The sequence below is a fragment of the Nelusetta ayraudi genome, unplaced genomic scaffold, assembly GCF_046127955.1.
Source record: "Nelusetta ayraudi isolate G7.1 ecotype Tasmania unplaced genomic scaffold, CSIRO-AGI_Nayr_v1 ptg000188l, whole genome shotgun sequence".
In the NCBI taxonomy this organism is placed as follows: Eukaryota; Metazoa; Chordata; class Actinopteri; order Tetraodontiformes; family Monacanthidae; genus Nelusetta; species Nelusetta ayraudi.
This window is the reverse complement of record NW_027466237.1, coordinates 100,001-117,500: the sequence shown is the minus strand read 5'-3', so window position 1 is coordinate 117,500 and position 17,500 is coordinate 100,001. Positions and strand designations below refer to the sequence as shown.

Genomic DNA, 17,500 nt, shown 5'->3' with positions numbered 1-17,500 from the left:
CGTCTGTAAGGAGGGCGCCGCCGTCACCAAGGTGAGCGCCGCTCTGCTGCTGCTGCTCGGGTTCTGGCACGTGGTGGGATGGGATGTGTGTGGTGGGGGGGGGGTGGCGGGACGCCACTGAGGGCCACGGTGAGGCGGCGAGGCTGCGAGGCTGCGAGCTGGTCTGACCTGTTGGCAGCAGCTCCCCTGCTGAAGCCTGCAGGCCACCGCCCAGCCAACCACAGCTCACCGTGGGATCATACTGCTGTTCACTGACCCTCTGTGTGTGTGTGTGTGTGTGTGTGTGTGTCTCTGACATCTAACAAGGTGGTCGGACCAGATTTGTGGCCCCTCCTCCTGCCGCCAAATGTTTGACATTAACATGGTTTTATTTCGCTGGTCCCTGTTTGTGGGAGGAGCCTGTGGAGAAGTTTGTGGGAGGGGCTTATGGAGGAATTTATTGAAGGAGTTTGTGGGAGGAGCCATTGCGAGGAACTAGTGGGATGGGCTTGTGGGAGGAGCCTGACAGACAGCAAGGGACCAATGGCCTTCTGCCTGTCGCTATTTAAATCGAGCCAATCACATTCTTCCTCTACCGGTGGTTCATTTGTGAAGGGCTATGGACTTCCTGTTGGTGGGCGGAGCAACGTTCAGTAATCCCACTACGGCTCCTCGCTCACTGATTGGTTGAGTGTTCTGCCTGCCGCACAGCCCTGACCAATCAGGGACCGACAGAGGCGGGTTGGAAAGCAAAGGGGTGGAGTTTTAGCGTTGCACGCCGTAGCAGGATACCAAGGCTGCATTTGAAAGGAAGTTGTGTCATAGCACTGCGTGAAGGCTCCTCCCAATTCCCAATAGTCCTACTGTTAGCCCATTCCAAGGCTGCATCGCTACTATCCTTCACCTCCTTCTGTACCCCAGGATGCTCTGCGTGCTGCTGCAAAGCATCCTGGGATCCTGGGAAGTCGGCTGAAATTAGCACCATCTACTGGCAAAGACACCACGTATAAATTTAAGTGTTGAAATTTCATGTTTCAGTTTTTAGCGCAGGGTTTTTACTGATTTGAACATCCAACACCATCGTTAGCTGGTGAACCAAGGGTTAGCTTGATGCTATGAAAACGTCACTTCCCGGGTTGGCCAGCAGGAGGGAACGGAGGTGACGCAGCCAGGAAATACGCCCAAGGCTAGACCGTCCCGGGTGGTGACCTGGGAGGCGGGGTTTGGGTCGGGCCTTCTGGGCCGGGTCCTTGGGAGGACGCTTCCTTCAGACGGAGGATGCAGACCCTGAGTTGAGACACAGCCATAGAGCCACAGCTTCCTATTCCTGGCTGTAGCTCCTCCCCTTTCTGTTCGGAGGAAGCCCATTGGTCCAGCCAGCCGTGACGCTCCGCCCCCGCGGCCTCTTGACCCCTGACCTATTGACCCACGGGACCTTGTGTCTGTTTGCAGGACTTCACGCTGCAGCAGACGATGCTGCGGGTCAAAGACCCCCGGAGGTCCCTGGAGTTCTACACCGGAATCCTGGGCATGACGTGAGTGTGCCGCCGTCAGGCCCCGCCCACTACCGCCAGGGCCCGCCCACCGCCGTCAGGTTGTGCAACCGGTGTGTAACCAGTGTAACCCCGCCCAGTCTGCTGCAGAAGATCGACTTCCCCTCCATGCGCTTCACCCACTACCTGCTGGGCTACGAGAGCGCCAGCGACATCCCACTGGACCTCCAGGAGAGGACGGCCTGGACCTTCTCCAGGGCCGCCACACTGGAGCTCACACAGTAGGCGCGGCTGCACCCGCAACCACAGCAGCCACAGCGGTGCCTTCAAGGACCCCCCCGGGATTCTCAAACTCACTTCCTCTTTCAGTAACTGGGGCTCGGAGTCGGACCAGAACCTGAAGTTCCACAACGGGAACCGAGAACCTCTGGGCTTCGGTGAGAACCAGGAGCCCCAAAGAACAGTTTGGACTGCACGCCCCCCCCCCCCCGGTGGTGGGTTTAACTCTGTCGCTGTCTCTCCGCAGGCCACCTCGGGATCCGCGTCCCAGATGTCGGCGAGGCCTGCAGGAGGTTTGAGGAGCTCAGGGTGACCTTCGTGAAGAAGCCAGACTCAGGTGAGTCTCACCTGCCTCACCTTCTGTTTCCTCTTCACCTGTTTCTACCTGGACATCCCAGCATCCTGTGCTCCGCTGGTGTCCACCACTGGGCTACACACTGCCCTCTAATGGGCTTCTGGTCCACTGCATCTCAGGGATTAGACCTGTTTTGTCTGTCTTTCTGTCGTCGCTTGAGATCATTTTGCACCTTGTGTTGAATAAGTTCAAGCTGTCAACCCAAGACCTTCAGCGTTGGTCGAAGCAGAAACAGAGAAATAAATCTTAAAATGAAAATAGTGTGCAAAACAAAAAAAAAAGTGACAGTGAAACAATGCGGTGGAGAGAAAACAGCTTCATCTGATTGACCACAAGGTGGCAGCATGCTGTGAGTTGTCTGAGCTGCCAGTTCTTGCTGTATTGACGGTGTGTGTGTGTGTGTGTGTGTGTGTGTGTGTGTGTGTGTGTGACAGGTAAAATGAAGAATCTGGCCTTCATCCAGGACCCTGATGGATATCTGATCGAGATATTAAGTTCTGACAAGATGTTTGAATTGATGTCGCCTTAAAGACACACACACACACACGCATTCACGCATACACACACATACACACAAACACACACACACACACACACACACAGAAATGTAAGAATTATGACATTAAAAAGTAGAATTATATCGTCAAATAGTCAAATAAATAAATGTTTTAAAAATGTTTGTGCGTTAATGTATTGGTCAGCCACACCAGCAGAGGGAGCTGTTCCCCTCACTCTGCTCCCTGCGGTAATAATCATAGTTGTGTTGTCTCCTGTTGTTTGTTTAAAAACACACACACACACACACACACACACACACACACACACACACACAAATCTTTTTGGAATTTTTCTCCAGAAATTCAGTTCAGAAAAAAACAGGACAAGTTGTTACTGTTACATTTCCTTTAAAACAAACAAAAAACAAAAAGCTGTTGAATGAAGTTGTGTTACAGTGAAGTCAGAGTCCCACAGGAAGTCCAGGCGGTCACATGGTTAGAACGCTCCGACCTCATTGGCCCAAAGCTGGCAGGCTGCACTGCTGCTGCTGCTGGGGGAGGTCAGGGAGGAGGTGGGAGGAATCACGGCGGAGGGGGGCGGGGCCAGGTGGAACAGAGGGGACGGGGGAGGGGCCATGCTGTGGAAGGCCACGCCCCCTCCAGCTTCAGAGAGTGCGCTCAGTCCGTACGCAGCAGGGAGGGGGCGAAGCCACTGATGAGTGAGGAGGGGCGGGGCTGCCGGGTGCTGGAGGGGGCGGGGCAGAGCGAGGGCGGAGACGCAGAAAGTGAGGTGGCAGAGGAGGCGGGACCACCACGGGGCGGCGGCCTCCACCTCCTCCACCTGGTCCAGGTAGCGCCACACCTCCCTCACACACTCCCTGAAGCCCTCACACAGGAAGTCCAGCGCCAGGGCGGGGCCTGCAGGAGAGGGCGGAGCCACAGGGTGCAGAGACACTGCCATTGGTCAGCCACTTAGACCATTGTTAGACCATTAAAACAGCGTAGCTGCTGTGTAGCTCTGCTGTGTGTGTGTGTGTGTGTGTGTGTGTGTGTGTGTGTGTGTGTGTGTGTGTGTTCACAGCAGAGGTTGTCGTACCGTGCAGCACCTTCAGGTGGTCCACCGTCATCTGCAGGATCTCCGCCTTCTCCAGCTTGGCCGAACCCTGTCCACACACACACACACACACACACACAATCACAGTGTGTGGTGTGTGTGTGTGTGTGTGTGTGTGTGTGTGTGTCAGAAGCAGGTGGTGGGATCTCACCTGTTTGTGGACGGCTCCGGGGACGAGGCGCCGCAGCTCGGCCAGGCTGAGGTTGATTCTGTCTCTGCGTCGCTTCTCGATGATCTGACGCACAACAACACAACAACACAACAACAACACAACAACAACAAGACAACAGCATAACTACAATAAAATCATCTGCGATGATGATGATGATGATGATGATGATGGATACAGGGAGTGATTTATATAAAAGAGGATTTAGGGCCACAAGAAGAGAAACAAACATTGCATGAAGGTGAGTTTTCATTTCGAGTTTTAAGTTGAAATTTTGTGAATAAAGTCAAGGTAAAAAAAAAAGTGGGAATTGGCCAGTAGACTGGATGGATGGTGGATGGACCCAGTAACAGGCTGCAGGTCAGGTCAGTGATCAGACGATGACTATTTTTTCTTCTTACCCCTCTGCGTTTCTTCTTCTTCGTCAGCTGCGTGGCCGCCGCGGTGGAGCCACAAGGAAGCAGAGAGGCCTTCACGGACCTGGAGGTCAAAGAACAAAGGTCAGAGTCAACTTTGAGTCGACCGTCGCCTCAGAGGGCTTTGGATTCTCCTCCTTCACGTCCCCGAGTGGAGGAACTCATCTTCACATCTGAAGGATCTCTGAAGGTCAGAGATGAGGGATATCTCACTCTGTCTCACCCCGGGTAAACACTCTCTCTGCCCACGTCGATCCTCTCCTCCTGCTCCTCCTGCTCCTGCTGCTCCTGCTGCTCCTGCTGCTCCTCCTCCTCCTGCTGCTCCTCCTGCTGCTCCTCCTGCTGCTCCTCTGGGCTGCGGTTCTCACACAGCCGCCGCTCCATGGTGCCTGCGCGGCGGGCAAAGAATCAAGAAATCTGGAAAATATAAAGCGTCAAGCTCGGAGTTCCTGGAGTGAAGGTAAAACCCTGGATCACAGGATTGTTGATCCGGTTCCGGCAAACTCCAAGATGTGGTCCAAAGGCACCAATCAGTCTTTAGAACTTCAGTTGAGTTGAAGAAGCATCAGCCAATGAGCACGACGTCCAAATCTAAATCTTGGTCCAGAGAGTCTCCGCTCAGCCGAGGCAGCTGGCCTGAGAGTCAGCTGCACTCTGACTGCTGACCGCTGGCTGAGTCCTGACCCTGCCGGAGCAACACACACACACGCACACACACTCACACACACACACACACACACACACACACACACACACACACACACACACACACACACACAGCAGCAGAATTCTGTTGCGTGTGTGCAGCGTTTGTCTGCCGCATGTCCACACGGCAGTGACGTCACTTGTGAGGCTCTCCTTGTGTGTGTGTGTGTGTGTGTGTGTGTGTGTGTGTGTGTGTGTGACTCCTCGGCTCGCTGCTTCCTGTGTCCACCACCAGGGGTCTCCAAACCAGCCAGCCAAGACTGTCTCTCCACAGGAGCGGAGGATACCTGCTTGAGGAGAACCATGAGGAGAACCAATTGGAGAACCAAGAGGAGGAGTATGAGGAGAACCATGAGGAGGAGCATGAGGAGAACCATGAGGAGAAGCATTAGGAGAACCATGAGGAGAACCAAGAGGAGGAGTATGAGGAGAACCAAGAGGAGGAGCATGAGGAGCATGAGGAGAACCAAAAGGAGAACCATGAGGAATGAGTATGAGGAGAACCAAGAGGAGGAGCATGAGGAGGAGTATAAGGAGAACCAAGAGGAGAAGCATTAGGAGAACCATGAGGAGAACCATGAGGAGAACCATGAGGAGAACCAAGAGGAGGAGCATGAGGAGGAGCATGAGGAGAAGCATGAGGAGGAGTATGAGGAGAACCATGAGAAGAACCAAGAGGAGAACCATGAGGAGAACCATGAGGAATGAGTATGAGGAGAACCAAGAGGAGGAGCATGAGGAGGAGTATAAGGAGAACCAAGAGGAGAAGCATTAGGAGAACCATGAGGAGAACCATGAGGAGAACCATGAGGAGAACCATGAGGAGAACCAAGAGGAGGAGCATGAGGAGGAGCATGAGGAGAAGCATGAGGAGGAGTATGAGGAGAACCATGAGAAGAACCAAGAGGAGAACCATGAGGAGAACCATGAGGAGAACCAAGAGGAGGAGCATGAGGAGAAGCATGAGGAGGAGCATGAGGAGAAGCATGAGGAGGAGCATGAGGAGAACCAAGAGGAGGAGCATGAGGAGGAGTATAAGGAGAACCAAGAGGAGAAGCATGAGGAGAACCAAGAGGAGGAGCATGAGGAGGAGCATGAGGAGAAGCATTAGGAGAACCATGAGAAGAACCAAGAGGAGAACCATGAGGAGAACCAAGAGGAGAACTCAGATTCCCTCCAGGCGATGAGTCGTCGCCAGTAGAGGTCGTTATTGTTATCAGCCAGACGAGTCGAGAGTGACTCACTTGACCTCTGACCTTTCCCTCCCGCTCGCACGTCTTCCAGAGATACTGGAGACAGAAACGCTGCCGGGAACAGTGACAAAACACAGAGGAGGAGGTGGAGAAGGAGGAGGCAGAGGAGGAGGCGGAGGAGGTGACAAGAAGGAGGTGTTGGGATGTCAAGGAATCCTGGTGCTCTAATCTCCCAACACGTCAACACACGGCAGCGTGAAGAGAAGGAACCTGAAAACAAGGAAGCATCAAGTCTGGGCTCAGTCCCATTGGCTGATAACTCAGAGGCGGGCGGGGCTTATGCTGCCACTGAATGACCTCAGGTCAGTCTCAAGGCTCCTCCTCCTTCACCTCCTCCACCTCCTCCTCCTGTGGAATGTGACCTGCTCCTCGTGGCCTGCTAACCCGACACCTTCCTCCAGTTGTGTGTGTGTGTGTGCGCGCGCGCGCGTGTGTTGTGGCACATTCTGAAGAGAGAGAGAGAGTGTGGGAAAGACCTGCTCGCTCGCCCCAGACTCTCTCACACACAGTCAGCTGATCCAACTCCCCCAGTTCTCCCAGTGCCTTTTGTGTGTGTGTGTGTGTGTGTGTGTGTGTTGCTGGGAAAGCCCCTCCCCCTCCATCTTTACCCACCAGAAGGAAACCTTTTCTTTTTTTTTTAAGTGGGTGTGGTCATTAAGAGGACACCTGGGCGGCTGATTGGACGGATCTTCTGTCTGTCACACTGGAATCAGACCAAGGTGTCTTCTCCACCAGTGGAGCCAGCTGGTAAGAGCTCCAGGCTTCCTATTGGTGGGAGCTGTGGGGGTGGGCGGGGCCTGGAGGAAAGTCTTTCTTCTTCTTCTTCTTCTTCTTCTTCTTCTTTTCTTCTCAGCAGCTTCCTGTTTCCTGTCACGGCTGAACCTCCTCCTCGGATGCTGATAGGAGCGGCTGGAGGAGAGGAGCAGGTGTGCTGCTAGGGGGCGCTACACACCTGCCAACGTCCATCTCCTCGCAGACGCCACTTTCCCCTCTCAGCGTTGTGATTGGTAGAGAAGTTAGCCCCACCTCCAGAAGTGGAGTCCGTCCGGTTTCATCAGACCTCTGTGCTCTTCCTGGTTCCCCAGCAGCCGCTGTGATTGGCCGGTCCGGCCAGGTGCTTCCTCCCTGGTGAGGACCATGGAGGATCTGCTGCTGGGCACAGGAAACTCCGCCTCCACTCCTGATAGGTGTGAAAGCAGCACAGGTGTAGCGACGGTACGCAACCAGGCCTCATCCTCGTCCCCGCTGGGACGTCGCTGCCCCCTACTGGATTTAACTTGTCATTGCAGCATATTGAAAGTGTTGCCTCTCAGAGGCGTCTTTATTTTCCGAAAAACAGAGCCGAGTGTGTTGGTCCCCAGCCAATCCCAGGAGGTTTTCACACAGGCCCCGCCCCCTCGCCTGCTTTTCCCATGGTGCCTCTCTCAGGGTGCGTGACCTCCACCCTGCCCTCTGTCGACCCTTCCTGCCCTCTGCTGGAGACACACTGCCTCTTATTGTGGTGGGACCTACCTAGCACCACACACACACACACACACACACACACACACACACACACACACACATCAGAATGAAATGTCTTCTGTGTGTTGACTTCCAGGATGTAACTCCGCCCTCACCACAATGATGATGATGAAAAGGTTATGACAGCCTGTCAGTCAAAGTGTCAAAGAGTGTTTGTGTGTGGAAGCTCCGCCCACTAACTCACAGGTGCTGGACGCCTCCGTCATATCAGCCAATGATGGTGAAGGGGGGGGGGGGAGGGACCGGAAGCTTGACAGGGACAAAACAAAGTTTAGCCTGCACGTGGCTTCACACCGTTCTCCTATTTTCCCACCGCGACAAGGAGACTTTGAACGCATCACAGCTGAGAAGCCCCCAGCTGCGGTTGCTGAGGCAACAGACGAACTTCCGGTTTCTGAGTGTCTCGTGCGCCCCACCTTGGCACAGACCGCCGGGCGACTATCAGTGGCGGTGATTGAGCTAACTGTTAGCATGACGTTAGCACAGAAAGCTACAGTCTGGCCGCAAAAACACAGTCAGTGGTGTCGTAACACAGCTGCTTCACTGAAATATTAAAGGTAGAGCGGAAAACTCGGTGGTGGTGGTGATGATGATGATGATGATGATGATGTAATGTACACTAATATTGTCTCTCTGCCAGAGATGTGTTGTGAAGCTTGTAGCCAGTCAGACAACCGACAGAACGACGCTTCAGTTTTGCTCAATTCAAATTAAATTAAATGTGTATTATTCAAATACAAAGTGTGTGTGTGTGTGTGTGTGTGTGTGTGTGTGTGTGTCTGTGTGTGTGTGTGTTTTGCATGTCCTGATTTGACTCTGTCTCTTTTCATCTTCATTGAGATGAATCAATATGCTGAGCTAAACTAAGGAGGAGGAGGAGGATGAAGGTCATGTCAGCTGTCTGCTGCCGCAGCCCAGAATGGAAAGTGAAAGTGAAAGTGGAGCAGCAGCGAGGGCAGGGCAGCGCAGCATCAGCTGTGAGCTGCAGAGACTCTGAACAGCATCCAGGGCTGCTCCGGAGGATGTGGACTTCATTTTTGGCCCGGACTCGGACCCGCAGCACAGGTGAGACTGGTGAGGGGGGAAAGGAGGAGGTGGGGGTGGTGCAGGAGGTGGTGGAGGAGGAGGAGGAGGAGGAGGAGGATTTATAGAGGTGAGAGTGATGAGGATGACGAGGCAGAAATGCTGGTGCTGATGATACTGATGCAGGTGATGAAGATGGTAAAACCATCATGCTATGATGTTAGATATCATGCTGTGGATGGTGATGATGATGATGATGATGATGATGATGATCAATCAACCTTAATTTAAAGTTCTGGGAAGGATCAATGAGGGTGACCCTCATTTGCAATGAAGCTGAGAGTACAAATAAAATGAACAAACAGTATGAGTTGAAAAATAGAAAAATAATATAGCACCGCGTGAATTAAAAGATTAAAAACAATAAGAGCAGTAAAATACATAAAACTTGAAACAATTAAAAGGCCAAATAACTTTGATAAATAGCCAATAATTAAATCAAAACATTCACATACTGTAACACGTCGGTAAGGGATAAAAGCGCCTAAATTCAGGGTTGTGTTGCAAGACGTTCCAAGAGTTTGCGGCACTAAGAGACACTGAAAGCAGTTTTTGCTGAGTGAGTCCTGGCAGGTGGAACCTGGACAGCCTGTCTCTCACTGGGAGCGTCTAGTAAAAGAACCAGAGTCGAAGGGTGAAGACAAACAAATCCTGCACAGGGTAAAAGGTGCAAGACGTCAGAGGGAGTCTGGCTGCAGTACCGGTCTTTGTCCTGCGGGAGTCGCTGCCGACCAGCAGAGAGAACTCAACGGTTCTGTCTTATGGGTTTACATCTTCATTGTGACGCAGCGTGATGATGAAGCTTCCTCATCATCATCGCCATCACCCTCATGTCCGCAGACTGTGACGTTCAGGGACTGTGACTGACTCTCTGCGGTCAGAACTGGCAGACGGTCAAACAAACAAACAAACAAACAAACAAAAAAAACAAACATTTTTGGACCTCAGACAGATCCGCCCACTGTCTGTGGCCCCGCCCCTCCTGCTGGCTGCACCAGGAGACACAGAAGTCGGAGCGACGAGCTGGCTGCAGGCTGGAGAAGCGGAAGCTGATCCATCTACTAATCGATCCAAATGAAAATAAACCGATTTGAAAATAAAACAGTGTGACGCAGCCGCATCCCGTCTGTTCCCGGCCGGTGACGCAGGTGACGTCACTCCTATCTATCTCCCTGAACCCGAGCGAGTGACTCTGCCACTCGGGCTGAGCTCAGTGGCAGGACGCCACTTCCGGCTAGGACACCTGTCGCTGACGCTGCAGCTGCCGCTGCTGCTGCTCCGCAGGGAGGCTGGAGGAGCAGCGGAGGAGGCTGCCGAGGCTGAAGAACCCGGCCAAGATATGGAGGAACCTGCGGCAGCAAAACCACGCCCACACGGCAGGTGAGAGCCGCGCGGTCGGAGCCATCACGTGACACAATGTCCATGTAGTCCTTTTATTTACTTTAAATGAGCTACCTTTAAATTTTATTAGAGTTAAATATCTTAATTTGGTGTTCACATTTATCCAAGATGTCTTCATCTGTTCATATGTTTGTTCTGTTCATGTTTAATTCTGTTTATTTTTATCTTTTCTTTGGTTTACTTATTAACCTTTTATTTATCATTATTTATGTTTTATTTGTTTGGTTTTGTTTTGAAATCACATGTTTGAAATAAAGGTTTCAAATCTTCTTCTTCTTCTACTTCTTCTTCTTCTTCTTCTTCTTCTTCTCCTCAGAGGGGAAGCACAGCTGTGAAGATGCTGTGCAGGAGGTGGAGGAGGAGGAGGAGCAGCTGGAGGAGGTGAGCAGGAGGCTGATCTCCAGGGAGGAGCAGCTCTTCAGCCAGGAGTCGGCCAGCGAGCAGGAGGAGGACCAGCTGCAGAGGGACTATGAAGCTCTGCGGCTGCAGCTGTGGATGGCCGTCAACAACACCTTCACCTCCTCCACCACCCCCTCCTCCTCCACCACCCCCTCCTCCTCCACCACCCCACCCTACCTCAGGCTCCTGAGGAGCGCCGTGCTCTCCATCCAGCAGCAGGAGGCGCAGGACCAGACCTGGAGAGGGCGTGGCCTAGAGGGGCGGGTCCCGGAGTGGCGCCCTCAGAGGTGTCTCAGCACCCACAATGCATTGCTGCAGAAGATGGTGGAGTCCAGACTGGCCGAGGCGGTGGCGGAGGAGCCGGGAGGAGCCGAGGGGTTGTCCTCTCCACTGAAGAGGGAGGTGAGTTGGTGCAGGCGCAGCTCATGGACCCACCAGCGGAGGGCGCTACACCTGGTGTCAGCCTCATGTACCTGTGTAGGTGTGCTGCCTGGGGAGGCGTGTGAAGGAGGACCTGCTGACAGTGTCCAGGACGGTGAAGGACTGCTACCCAGCCTCCATGGACATCCTCAACCTCTACGCTGCTCTGTACCACCACGACTTCTACGCCCGCCTGACCCAGGCAGCGGCGTCTGGCCCCACCAGCGACGACTGCAGCTACCTGCTCTTCTGGGTCAACCACTGCTACCCCCAGTGAGTCCTCCTCACAGAACACCTGGCTGCCCTGGGGCCCAGCCTCTGCCTATGTGTGTGTCTCTTCCTTCTCCACCTCCTCCAGGGACGTCCTCAAGCACGAGGACCTGGACGGCAAGATCAAGACGGCCTGCCTGGGTTCTCTGCTGCCGCAGGAGCACCTGGAGAGGCTGGAGAACCAGTACCTGGACCACAAGGAGGTGAGGACCTCACCCACTTTGATCTTCTCTGAGAAATGTTCTCTAGAAACGGAGGAGGAACATTCTTGTCTCCATCAGGACAAAGTCAAGTTGTGGCTGAGCGCCGCCCTGAAGAAGGAGGAGGAGAGCTGGCTGAGCGGAGGGACACCTGAACTCATCGACCACTACTTCTTCAGTCCCCTGGCCATCGACGTCATACAGGTGAGGGGACTGGCCAGGTACAGGTGAGGTATTGGTGACTTAGATGTGAAGTACAGGTGAGGTACAGATGAGGTACTAGTGAGGTACAGGTATGGGTGAGGTACCTGCAGTATCCTGCTGTCACAAGCCCTCTGTCAGGTGTCAGCTGCCAGGTGTCGGCAGCCAGGTGTCGGCTGCCAGGTGTCAGCAGCAAGGTGTCAGCAGCAAGGTGTCAGCAGCCAGGTGTCAGCAGCAAGGTGTCAGTAGCAGCCAGGTGTCAGCAGCCAGGTGTCAGCTGCCAGGTGTCAGCAGCAAGGTGTCAGCAGCAAGGTGTCAGCTGCCAGGTGTCAGCAGCCAGGTGTCAGCTGCCAGGTGTCGGCTGCCAGGTGTCAGCAGCAAGGTGTCAGTAGCAGCCAGGTGTCAGCTGCCAGGTGTCAGCAGCAAGGTGTCAGCAGCAAGGTGTCAGCTGCCAGGTGTCAGCTACCAGGTGTCAGCAGCCAGGTGACGGCTGCCAGGTGTCAGCTGCCAGGTGTCAGCAGCAGCCAGATGTCAGGTAGGAACACCTGTGTGATCCTCCTCCTGCTTGCAGCTGATGGACGGCTGCCTGACGGAGTTCAAGTGTGTGATCAGAGACCAGACCAAGGCTCAGAAGATCACCTCCCACCTGGAGAGCTTCCTGTGCAGGTAGGCCACGCCCACCGGACAGACACATGGACAGCCGCCCTCAGCCGAGGATGAGACCTCCGTCTGGTCCTCAGCTACAGGAAGTGTGTGGAGGAGCTGGTGAGGGGAAACCACGGCAACGTGCGGCAGGTGCTCAAGGCTCACCTGGTGTGTGAGCAGCAGCTCAGGTACGACCATCTGCTCGGGAGCAGCCGCTCTCTTATTGGCCTCCTGCTCTGTTCCTGATTGGTCTTCTGTGGCTTTTTGCAGGGATTACATCACAGGTCAAACAGGAAGTGTGGTGTCGGAGCAGCAGAGAGCTCGCTGCCTGGACACCATGTCCGCCCTGAGGGATTGTGGGTACGGTTGCTTGGCCATGCCCATCCACCTCCACCTGAAGGTACACCACCTGAGCCTGTGATGCTGTTTCAGCTGGAGCTAGTGCTAACATTAGCGACGTAGCGGGCAGTAGTGGGACGAAGCACAAGTGAAGACCAATCAGGTGTCAGCAACTGTGGCTGGAGGACATCCCTGTGGTGTTCACGCCGTGTGTGTGTGTGTGTGTGTGTGTGTGTGTGTGTAGAAGTGTTTCTGCCAGGTGTGGACCTCTGTGTGGTTGGATGGGTCACTTCCTGTCGTCGACTCTCTGCTGGACTTCCTTTACAAACAGTTGAGAGACTGGACTGACCTGCAGCCAGCCTGCAGAGAGGTGAGACTGACTGTCCACCTGTCTGTCTGTCTGTCTGACTGACTGACTGACTGACTGACTGACTGTCCACCTGTCTGTCTGTCTGTCTGTCTGACTGACTGAGCAACTGACTCTTTTTCTCTCTCTCTCTCTCTCTCTCTCGCTGTCTGTCTTTCTGTCTGTCTGTCAGTCGCTGCTGTCCCGCCTCCAGCAGGACGTGGTCCTGCGCTACGTGAAGAGGATGATGAAGACGGGGCCGAAGGGCAGGAAGCAGCAGGTGGACGGCGCTCAGCGGATGACCGAGGACGCCCAAAAAATCAACCACTTCTTCAGCGAGGGGGTGAGGCGGCTCGCTCACTCTCTCGCTCACTCTCTCGCTCACTCTCTCGCTCTTTATTACATCAGCAAAGCCATAAAGAGCAACGACGCTGCATCTGCCAGGACGCCTCAGACGTTTGTGGTGCAGTTTAAACCACCAGTCGTGTGTGTGTGTGTGTGTGTGTGTGTGTGTGTCCTCAGGGCTGCACTCAGTCCCAGTGGCTGGGCGAGATGCTCTGCAGGCTGGCTGAGATCCTCCGCCTGCAGGACCCAGGCAGTGTGCAGCTGGAGATGGTCAGCGTGGCCAACAGCTTCCCAGACCTCAGGTACCATCACAGTGTGTGTGTGTGTGTGTGTGTGTGTGTGTGTGTGTGTGTGTGAGAGAGAGAGAGAGTCTCATTCCAGGCAGCTGCACAAGGTTGTGTGTCTGTCCCTCAGCCAGTGAAGCTCCTGTGCGGCTGCTGGTGTGTGAAGGTTGCGTAGCAACGACACTGCGTGGCAGCAGGCAGCTCCGCTTTGTCGGTTCTGACCTCTCAGCTGAGTGGAGCCTGAAATTCTGAAACTCTGATGCGACCCAACTGGGAGAGAGCTGTGACAGGACACACACACACACACACACACACACACACACACACACACACACTGTGTGCTGGTTCTGTCTCTGGGCTGCTGGAGTAGAATGTCAATTAGTGAGAAAGAGCCGAGGAGGGCGATCCAGCGCTGATACAGTGCCAGTCACCACCCCCCCACCCCGTCAGCTCCTCCCACTCACACTGAGCTACCATTGGACGGAGAGTCGTGTCACTGCGGAGCCAAAAAAACAAAAGAAGAAGCAAAAAGCAACGGTTCCTCACAGGAGAACTGGATCTTCTGGATCTGTGAGTCATGTGAACCGGAAGAGTCATGAGTCACTTTTCCTTTGTTGCAACCTGCAAGAGAACGTGTGTGTGTGTGTGTGTGTGTGTGTGTGATGCAAACACTGGAGCTGACCTGAATCGGGGCAGTCACACCTGGTTGGTGGGGGAAGGGTGGGCGGGTGTGGCCAGGTGGGGTTTCAGGTGTCTGTGGAAAGATACCAGGATGACACTGTAGACTGTCTGCTGTGATGCTCTCTCTCACTCTCTCTCCCCCCCCCAGCGATGCTCACGTGTCGGCGCTGCTCTCTCTCAAAAGCACCCTGTCGGGCGTTGACGTGCGCTCCATCAGGCGGAGCGTGGCGGAGAACCGCCTCCCGGCCGGCTCGGCCAATCAGAGCCCTCCGTTCTTCTCCATGGTCAAAGTCAAGTGGATCAATAACAAAATCAATCAGATGGGGCTGAAGAAGGGGATGGTCCTGGTGAGTCAGTGAGTCAATGAGTCAGTGAGCTGCTGAGTCAGTCGTCGATGGTCACTGTGTGTCTGTGTTGACCTTGAGTTGCACACTTGTGAACTTTTTCCTGCTTTTGCTAGCAGCTCATCGCACAACAGCCGTGATCCAATCCGGTGTGGCGTTCGGCGTTCATTCCGACCACATGACCACATTCCTTCCGTCTTATGTGAAAACACTTGAGTTTGTTTTTCAGCATTGCACGTGTGAATGTCACTTCCTCTGGACGTTTAAAATATGGATCACATTTTGCACAGCCTCCTGACTGGACCGCCCCCTGGATGGCGGCCCGTCAACGCACCCTCCCTATCAGCTCGAGCTCCCGTTTAGCTTTGTCATTAGGTAAATTATTACAGTGGTTTGAATGGATACGTTGTGTCATGTCTGCACTCCAACACCTGACTGAAGCTTCCGACGCTCCTACTGAAGGAACGTAGACATTAGATAGATAGATAGAGACTTTATTGATCCCTTTGGGATGACTCCCTCATTAGCTCGTTTGTTTGTAACGTCGAGACCTCATCATTAAAACTGTTTACACCGTTTTACACCGTATGAACGTTCCGCAGTGACACACATTTATCATATTCATGCTAGCTGTGTTCAAAATAGGCCGCATTTACTGGCACCTTTTAGACTCCCCGGACCCACGTCCCCTCGTGAATCTCCTTTATTTGTTATTTTTAGAAACATAAATGTCAGATCACGAAATGCTGGTATTAGAGTCAAGATGTTTCCATGCATGAAAAACCTGCAACATTTGCTAAAAATAAACAGTATTTGGCTGAAAACAGCGTGATGTTACTGCAGGGGGGCGGGGGGGGGAGGGAGTTTGCAATGACATCATGTTGCTGCTGGAGTTCGTGTAAAGAATAATGTCGCCATCTAGCGTTTTCCTGTCGCAGTGCAAAATAAAACCACTACGCCTTGAGTGATTTTTTGTTTTGTGCGTGTGTTTTCATCAGCGTCCACATTTATTCCACACTTCATATTTACTGATCCACGTCCACTGATGAATATAAAAGAGATTAACACAACGTTCACGTGCAAACTCCCGGATTCTGTTGACCGCCAAGTCGGAAAAAGATTGCTTTTGACTTCCGTCCAAAACATCAAAATAAAATAAGATTGTGGACGTGTTCAACCTTTTAAGCTCATTTTAATTATTTAGTCTGATCTTTGCATGTATAGGTTTCATCCACATGTTCAAGTATAACATTAATTAGCAAGTTAATTCCTAAACAAACCTTATACCTTACAATGTCAGCGTTTGAGCCAGCAAGTAAAATATCCTCTAACGGTTGAAACTTGGTTAAATCAAACACATTGAGTGAGCTTTTGGGAGATTTTACGGAACAACAAAGGCTTTATTTTGAAAGGCGAATACCTGACTTCCGGTACATTTCGCGCACTTCCTGTCAGAAGGGTCGGCGCAGCAGCAGCAGCAGCAAGCAGCAGGCAGCTACATAGAGTCGCTGAGTGGCTGATGAGCAGCAGCATCATCCGAGCCCCATCATGGACTAAACATGGCCAACAATAGGAGCGTTTTCTTCCAAGGTAAGATGTGACACCCCGCACTCCTGCTCCGGCCCGACACCGGCCGCTGCACCCGCACTCGGGCTCCGGAACCCCGCCGACAGAGGCAGATTTCGGGCCCCCCACCCCCCGGCGGTGCACACCGTCGGTGCGACGAATGTGCGGATCCAGCCAGGGGTGCAACGGGGGGGCTCCGCCAGGCTACTGTTAGCCGCACAAGCCTTGCCCGCTCCGGCGAGCTCATCTCCGACTGGCCACGGCCGGAAGGAGCACCCACAGGCCGGTGACAGTGCCACATCTCCGGGTCTCGAGAGGCGGGGGAGTCGAAGCACCGGCTCGGCGGCGCGGCCCGGTGTTGCTTTCAAACGAATCTCCGGCTCTTTGCCAGGATGAGCTAGCTGGGGTTAGCGCTGACGTTAGCCGTCTGTAATGCTGTTTGTAGCGGCCTCCGTGGGGCTGCTCGCTGCTCGCACAGCGATAACGCAACACGGTGAAAACACACAAGCACAGTAAAAAAATAATAATAATAAACACAAAGACCCACGTTCTGCTGGTACCGACCAACAGCCGCCGCTGGTCCACTCCACTCCGAGCTAGCCTGCTAAAGCCAGAGCTCCAATACTAGCAGGCTAACACCAATTAGCAGATATAAGTGTAAACAGTGACGTTTTGGGTGTTTTTCCCCCTGTCGTGCGTCATTGTTATCCCCGCTACTCAATCCCCCCTCCCCCGCCCGGATTTAATTTTTGAGGGCACACCTAAACTGGCCATACAAGTGTTATAGTCCTAAAGCAACAATAAAAGATTCTTCAACGGGCAACAAACGCCGACTAGCAGGACGTATATGAGCTTCAGTGCAAATATGTCATCCGTGTTTTGCCATGTAGGAATGTAACACGGTGGGGGAAACCTTCAGTGAAGGCGTCAGCAGGAGGATTAGTTAAAAAAAAAAAAAAAAAAAGAAGAAGAAGCAAAATCCAGAATTATTGCATGGAGTCCATTATCACCGGGTCAAAGTTTCCACAAACCTGCTCCCTGTTGATTTTGTGGTGTAAAATGTTGTAAAATGAGAGGGGGGGTGGTTGTTTTTAAGTGCACACTTGTATGGCCATCTTGTGTCACGAAGATCCAATTTATTGTTCAGGACCCAGAAAATCTGCTGTCCATCCAGCATCGGTCCAAAACCAAA

The 17,500-nt window shown here is 53.2% G+C and overlaps 4 protein-coding genes across 6 annotated transcripts in view; 3 read left to right on the top strand and 1 right to left on the bottom strand.

The window, feature by feature from the left end:
* LOC142881248 (lactoylglutathione lyase-like) overlaps positions 1–2,771 on the top strand; it is a 2,865-nt gene extending 94 nt beyond the window's left edge. Inside the window, exons 1-6 of the mRNA XM_076015400.1 lie at positions 1–31; positions 1,432–1,514; positions 1,613–1,753; positions 1,842–1,909; positions 1,999–2,088; positions 2,541–2,771. The exon at positions 1–31 is cut by the window's left edge and continues 94 nt beyond it. Coding sequence (XP_075871515.1) covers positions 1–31; positions 1,432–1,514; positions 1,613–1,753; positions 1,842–1,909; positions 1,999–2,088; positions 2,541–2,635 — 508 coding nt within the window. The 3' untranslated portion in view covers positions 2,636–2,771. The remainder of the gene's footprint in view (positions 32–1,431; positions 1,515–1,612; positions 1,754–1,841; positions 1,910–1,998; positions 2,089–2,540) is intronic.
* Positions 2,772–3,025: 254 nt separating this feature from the next.
* On the bottom strand, positions 3,026–4,686 carry LOC142881243 (hairy/enhancer-of-split related with YRPW motif protein 2-like). Its single transcript, XM_076015394.1, has 5 exons — positions 4,671–4,686; positions 4,288–4,397; positions 3,869–3,952; positions 3,700–3,766; positions 3,026–3,521 (listed from the first exon to the last, which is right to left on the bottom strand). The coding sequence occupies exons 1-5, from the start codon at positions 4,684–4,686 to the stop codon at positions 3,100–3,102; spliced, it is 699 nt and encodes a 232-aa protein (XP_075871509.1). The 3' UTR covers positions 3,026–3,099.
* Positions 4,687–8,688: 4,002 nt separating this feature from the next.
* On the top strand, positions 8,689–15,685 carry LOC142881242 (tumor necrosis factor alpha-induced protein 2-like). Its single transcript, XM_076015393.1, has 13 exons — positions 8,689–8,849; positions 10,152–10,247; positions 10,585–11,069; positions 11,149–11,360; positions 11,446–11,560; positions 11,639–11,761; positions 12,330–12,424; positions 12,499–12,591; positions 12,674–12,803; positions 12,987–13,112; positions 13,282–13,431; positions 13,611–13,735; positions 14,547–15,685. Exons 1-13 carry the CDS (start codon positions 8,807–8,809, stop codon positions 14,755–14,757), a joined length of 2,004 nt encoding a protein of 667 aa, XP_075871508.1. The 5' UTR covers positions 8,689–8,806; the 3' UTR covers positions 14,758–15,685.
* Positions 15,686–16,191: 506 nt separating this feature from the next.
* The window catches only part of senp6a (SUMO specific peptidase 6a), an 11,728-nt gene continuing 10,419 nt past the window's right edge, over positions 16,192–17,500 (top strand). For all 3 annotated transcript variants that reach the window (XM_076015382.1, XM_076015383.1, XM_076015380.1), the window contains exon 1: positions 16,192–16,332. In XM_076015382.1, coding sequence (XP_075871497.1) covers positions 16,302–16,332 — 31 coding nt within the window. In that variant the 5' untranslated portion in view covers positions 16,192–16,301. The remainder of the gene's footprint in view (positions 16,333–17,500) is intronic.

Excerpts from the sequence above, each read along its gene's own strand:
- LOC142881243 (XM_076015394.1), bottom strand. Across the intron at positions 3,953-4,287 it reads AGAAGAAGAAACGCAGAGGG|ATCATCGAGAAGCGACGCAG; the intron begins GTAAGAAGAAAA and ends GTTGTGCGTCAG. Across the intron at positions 3,767-3,868 it reads CCGGAGCCGTCCACAAACAG|GGTTCGGCCAAGCTGGAGAA; the intron begins GTGAGATCCCAC and ends GTGTGTGGACAG.
- LOC142881242 (XM_076015393.1), top strand. The coding sequence starts at position 8,807 with ATGTGGACTTCATTTTTGGCCCGGACTCGGACCCGCAGCACAG. Across the intron at positions 8,850-10,151 it reads GACTCGGACCCGCAGCACAG|GGAGGCTGGAGGAGCAGCGG; the intron begins GTGAGACTGGTG and ends GCTGCTCCGCAG. Across the intron at positions 12,804-12,986 it reads CCATCCACCTCCACCTGAAG|AAGTGTTTCTGCCAGGTGTG; the intron begins GTACACCACCTG and ends GTGTGTGTGTAG.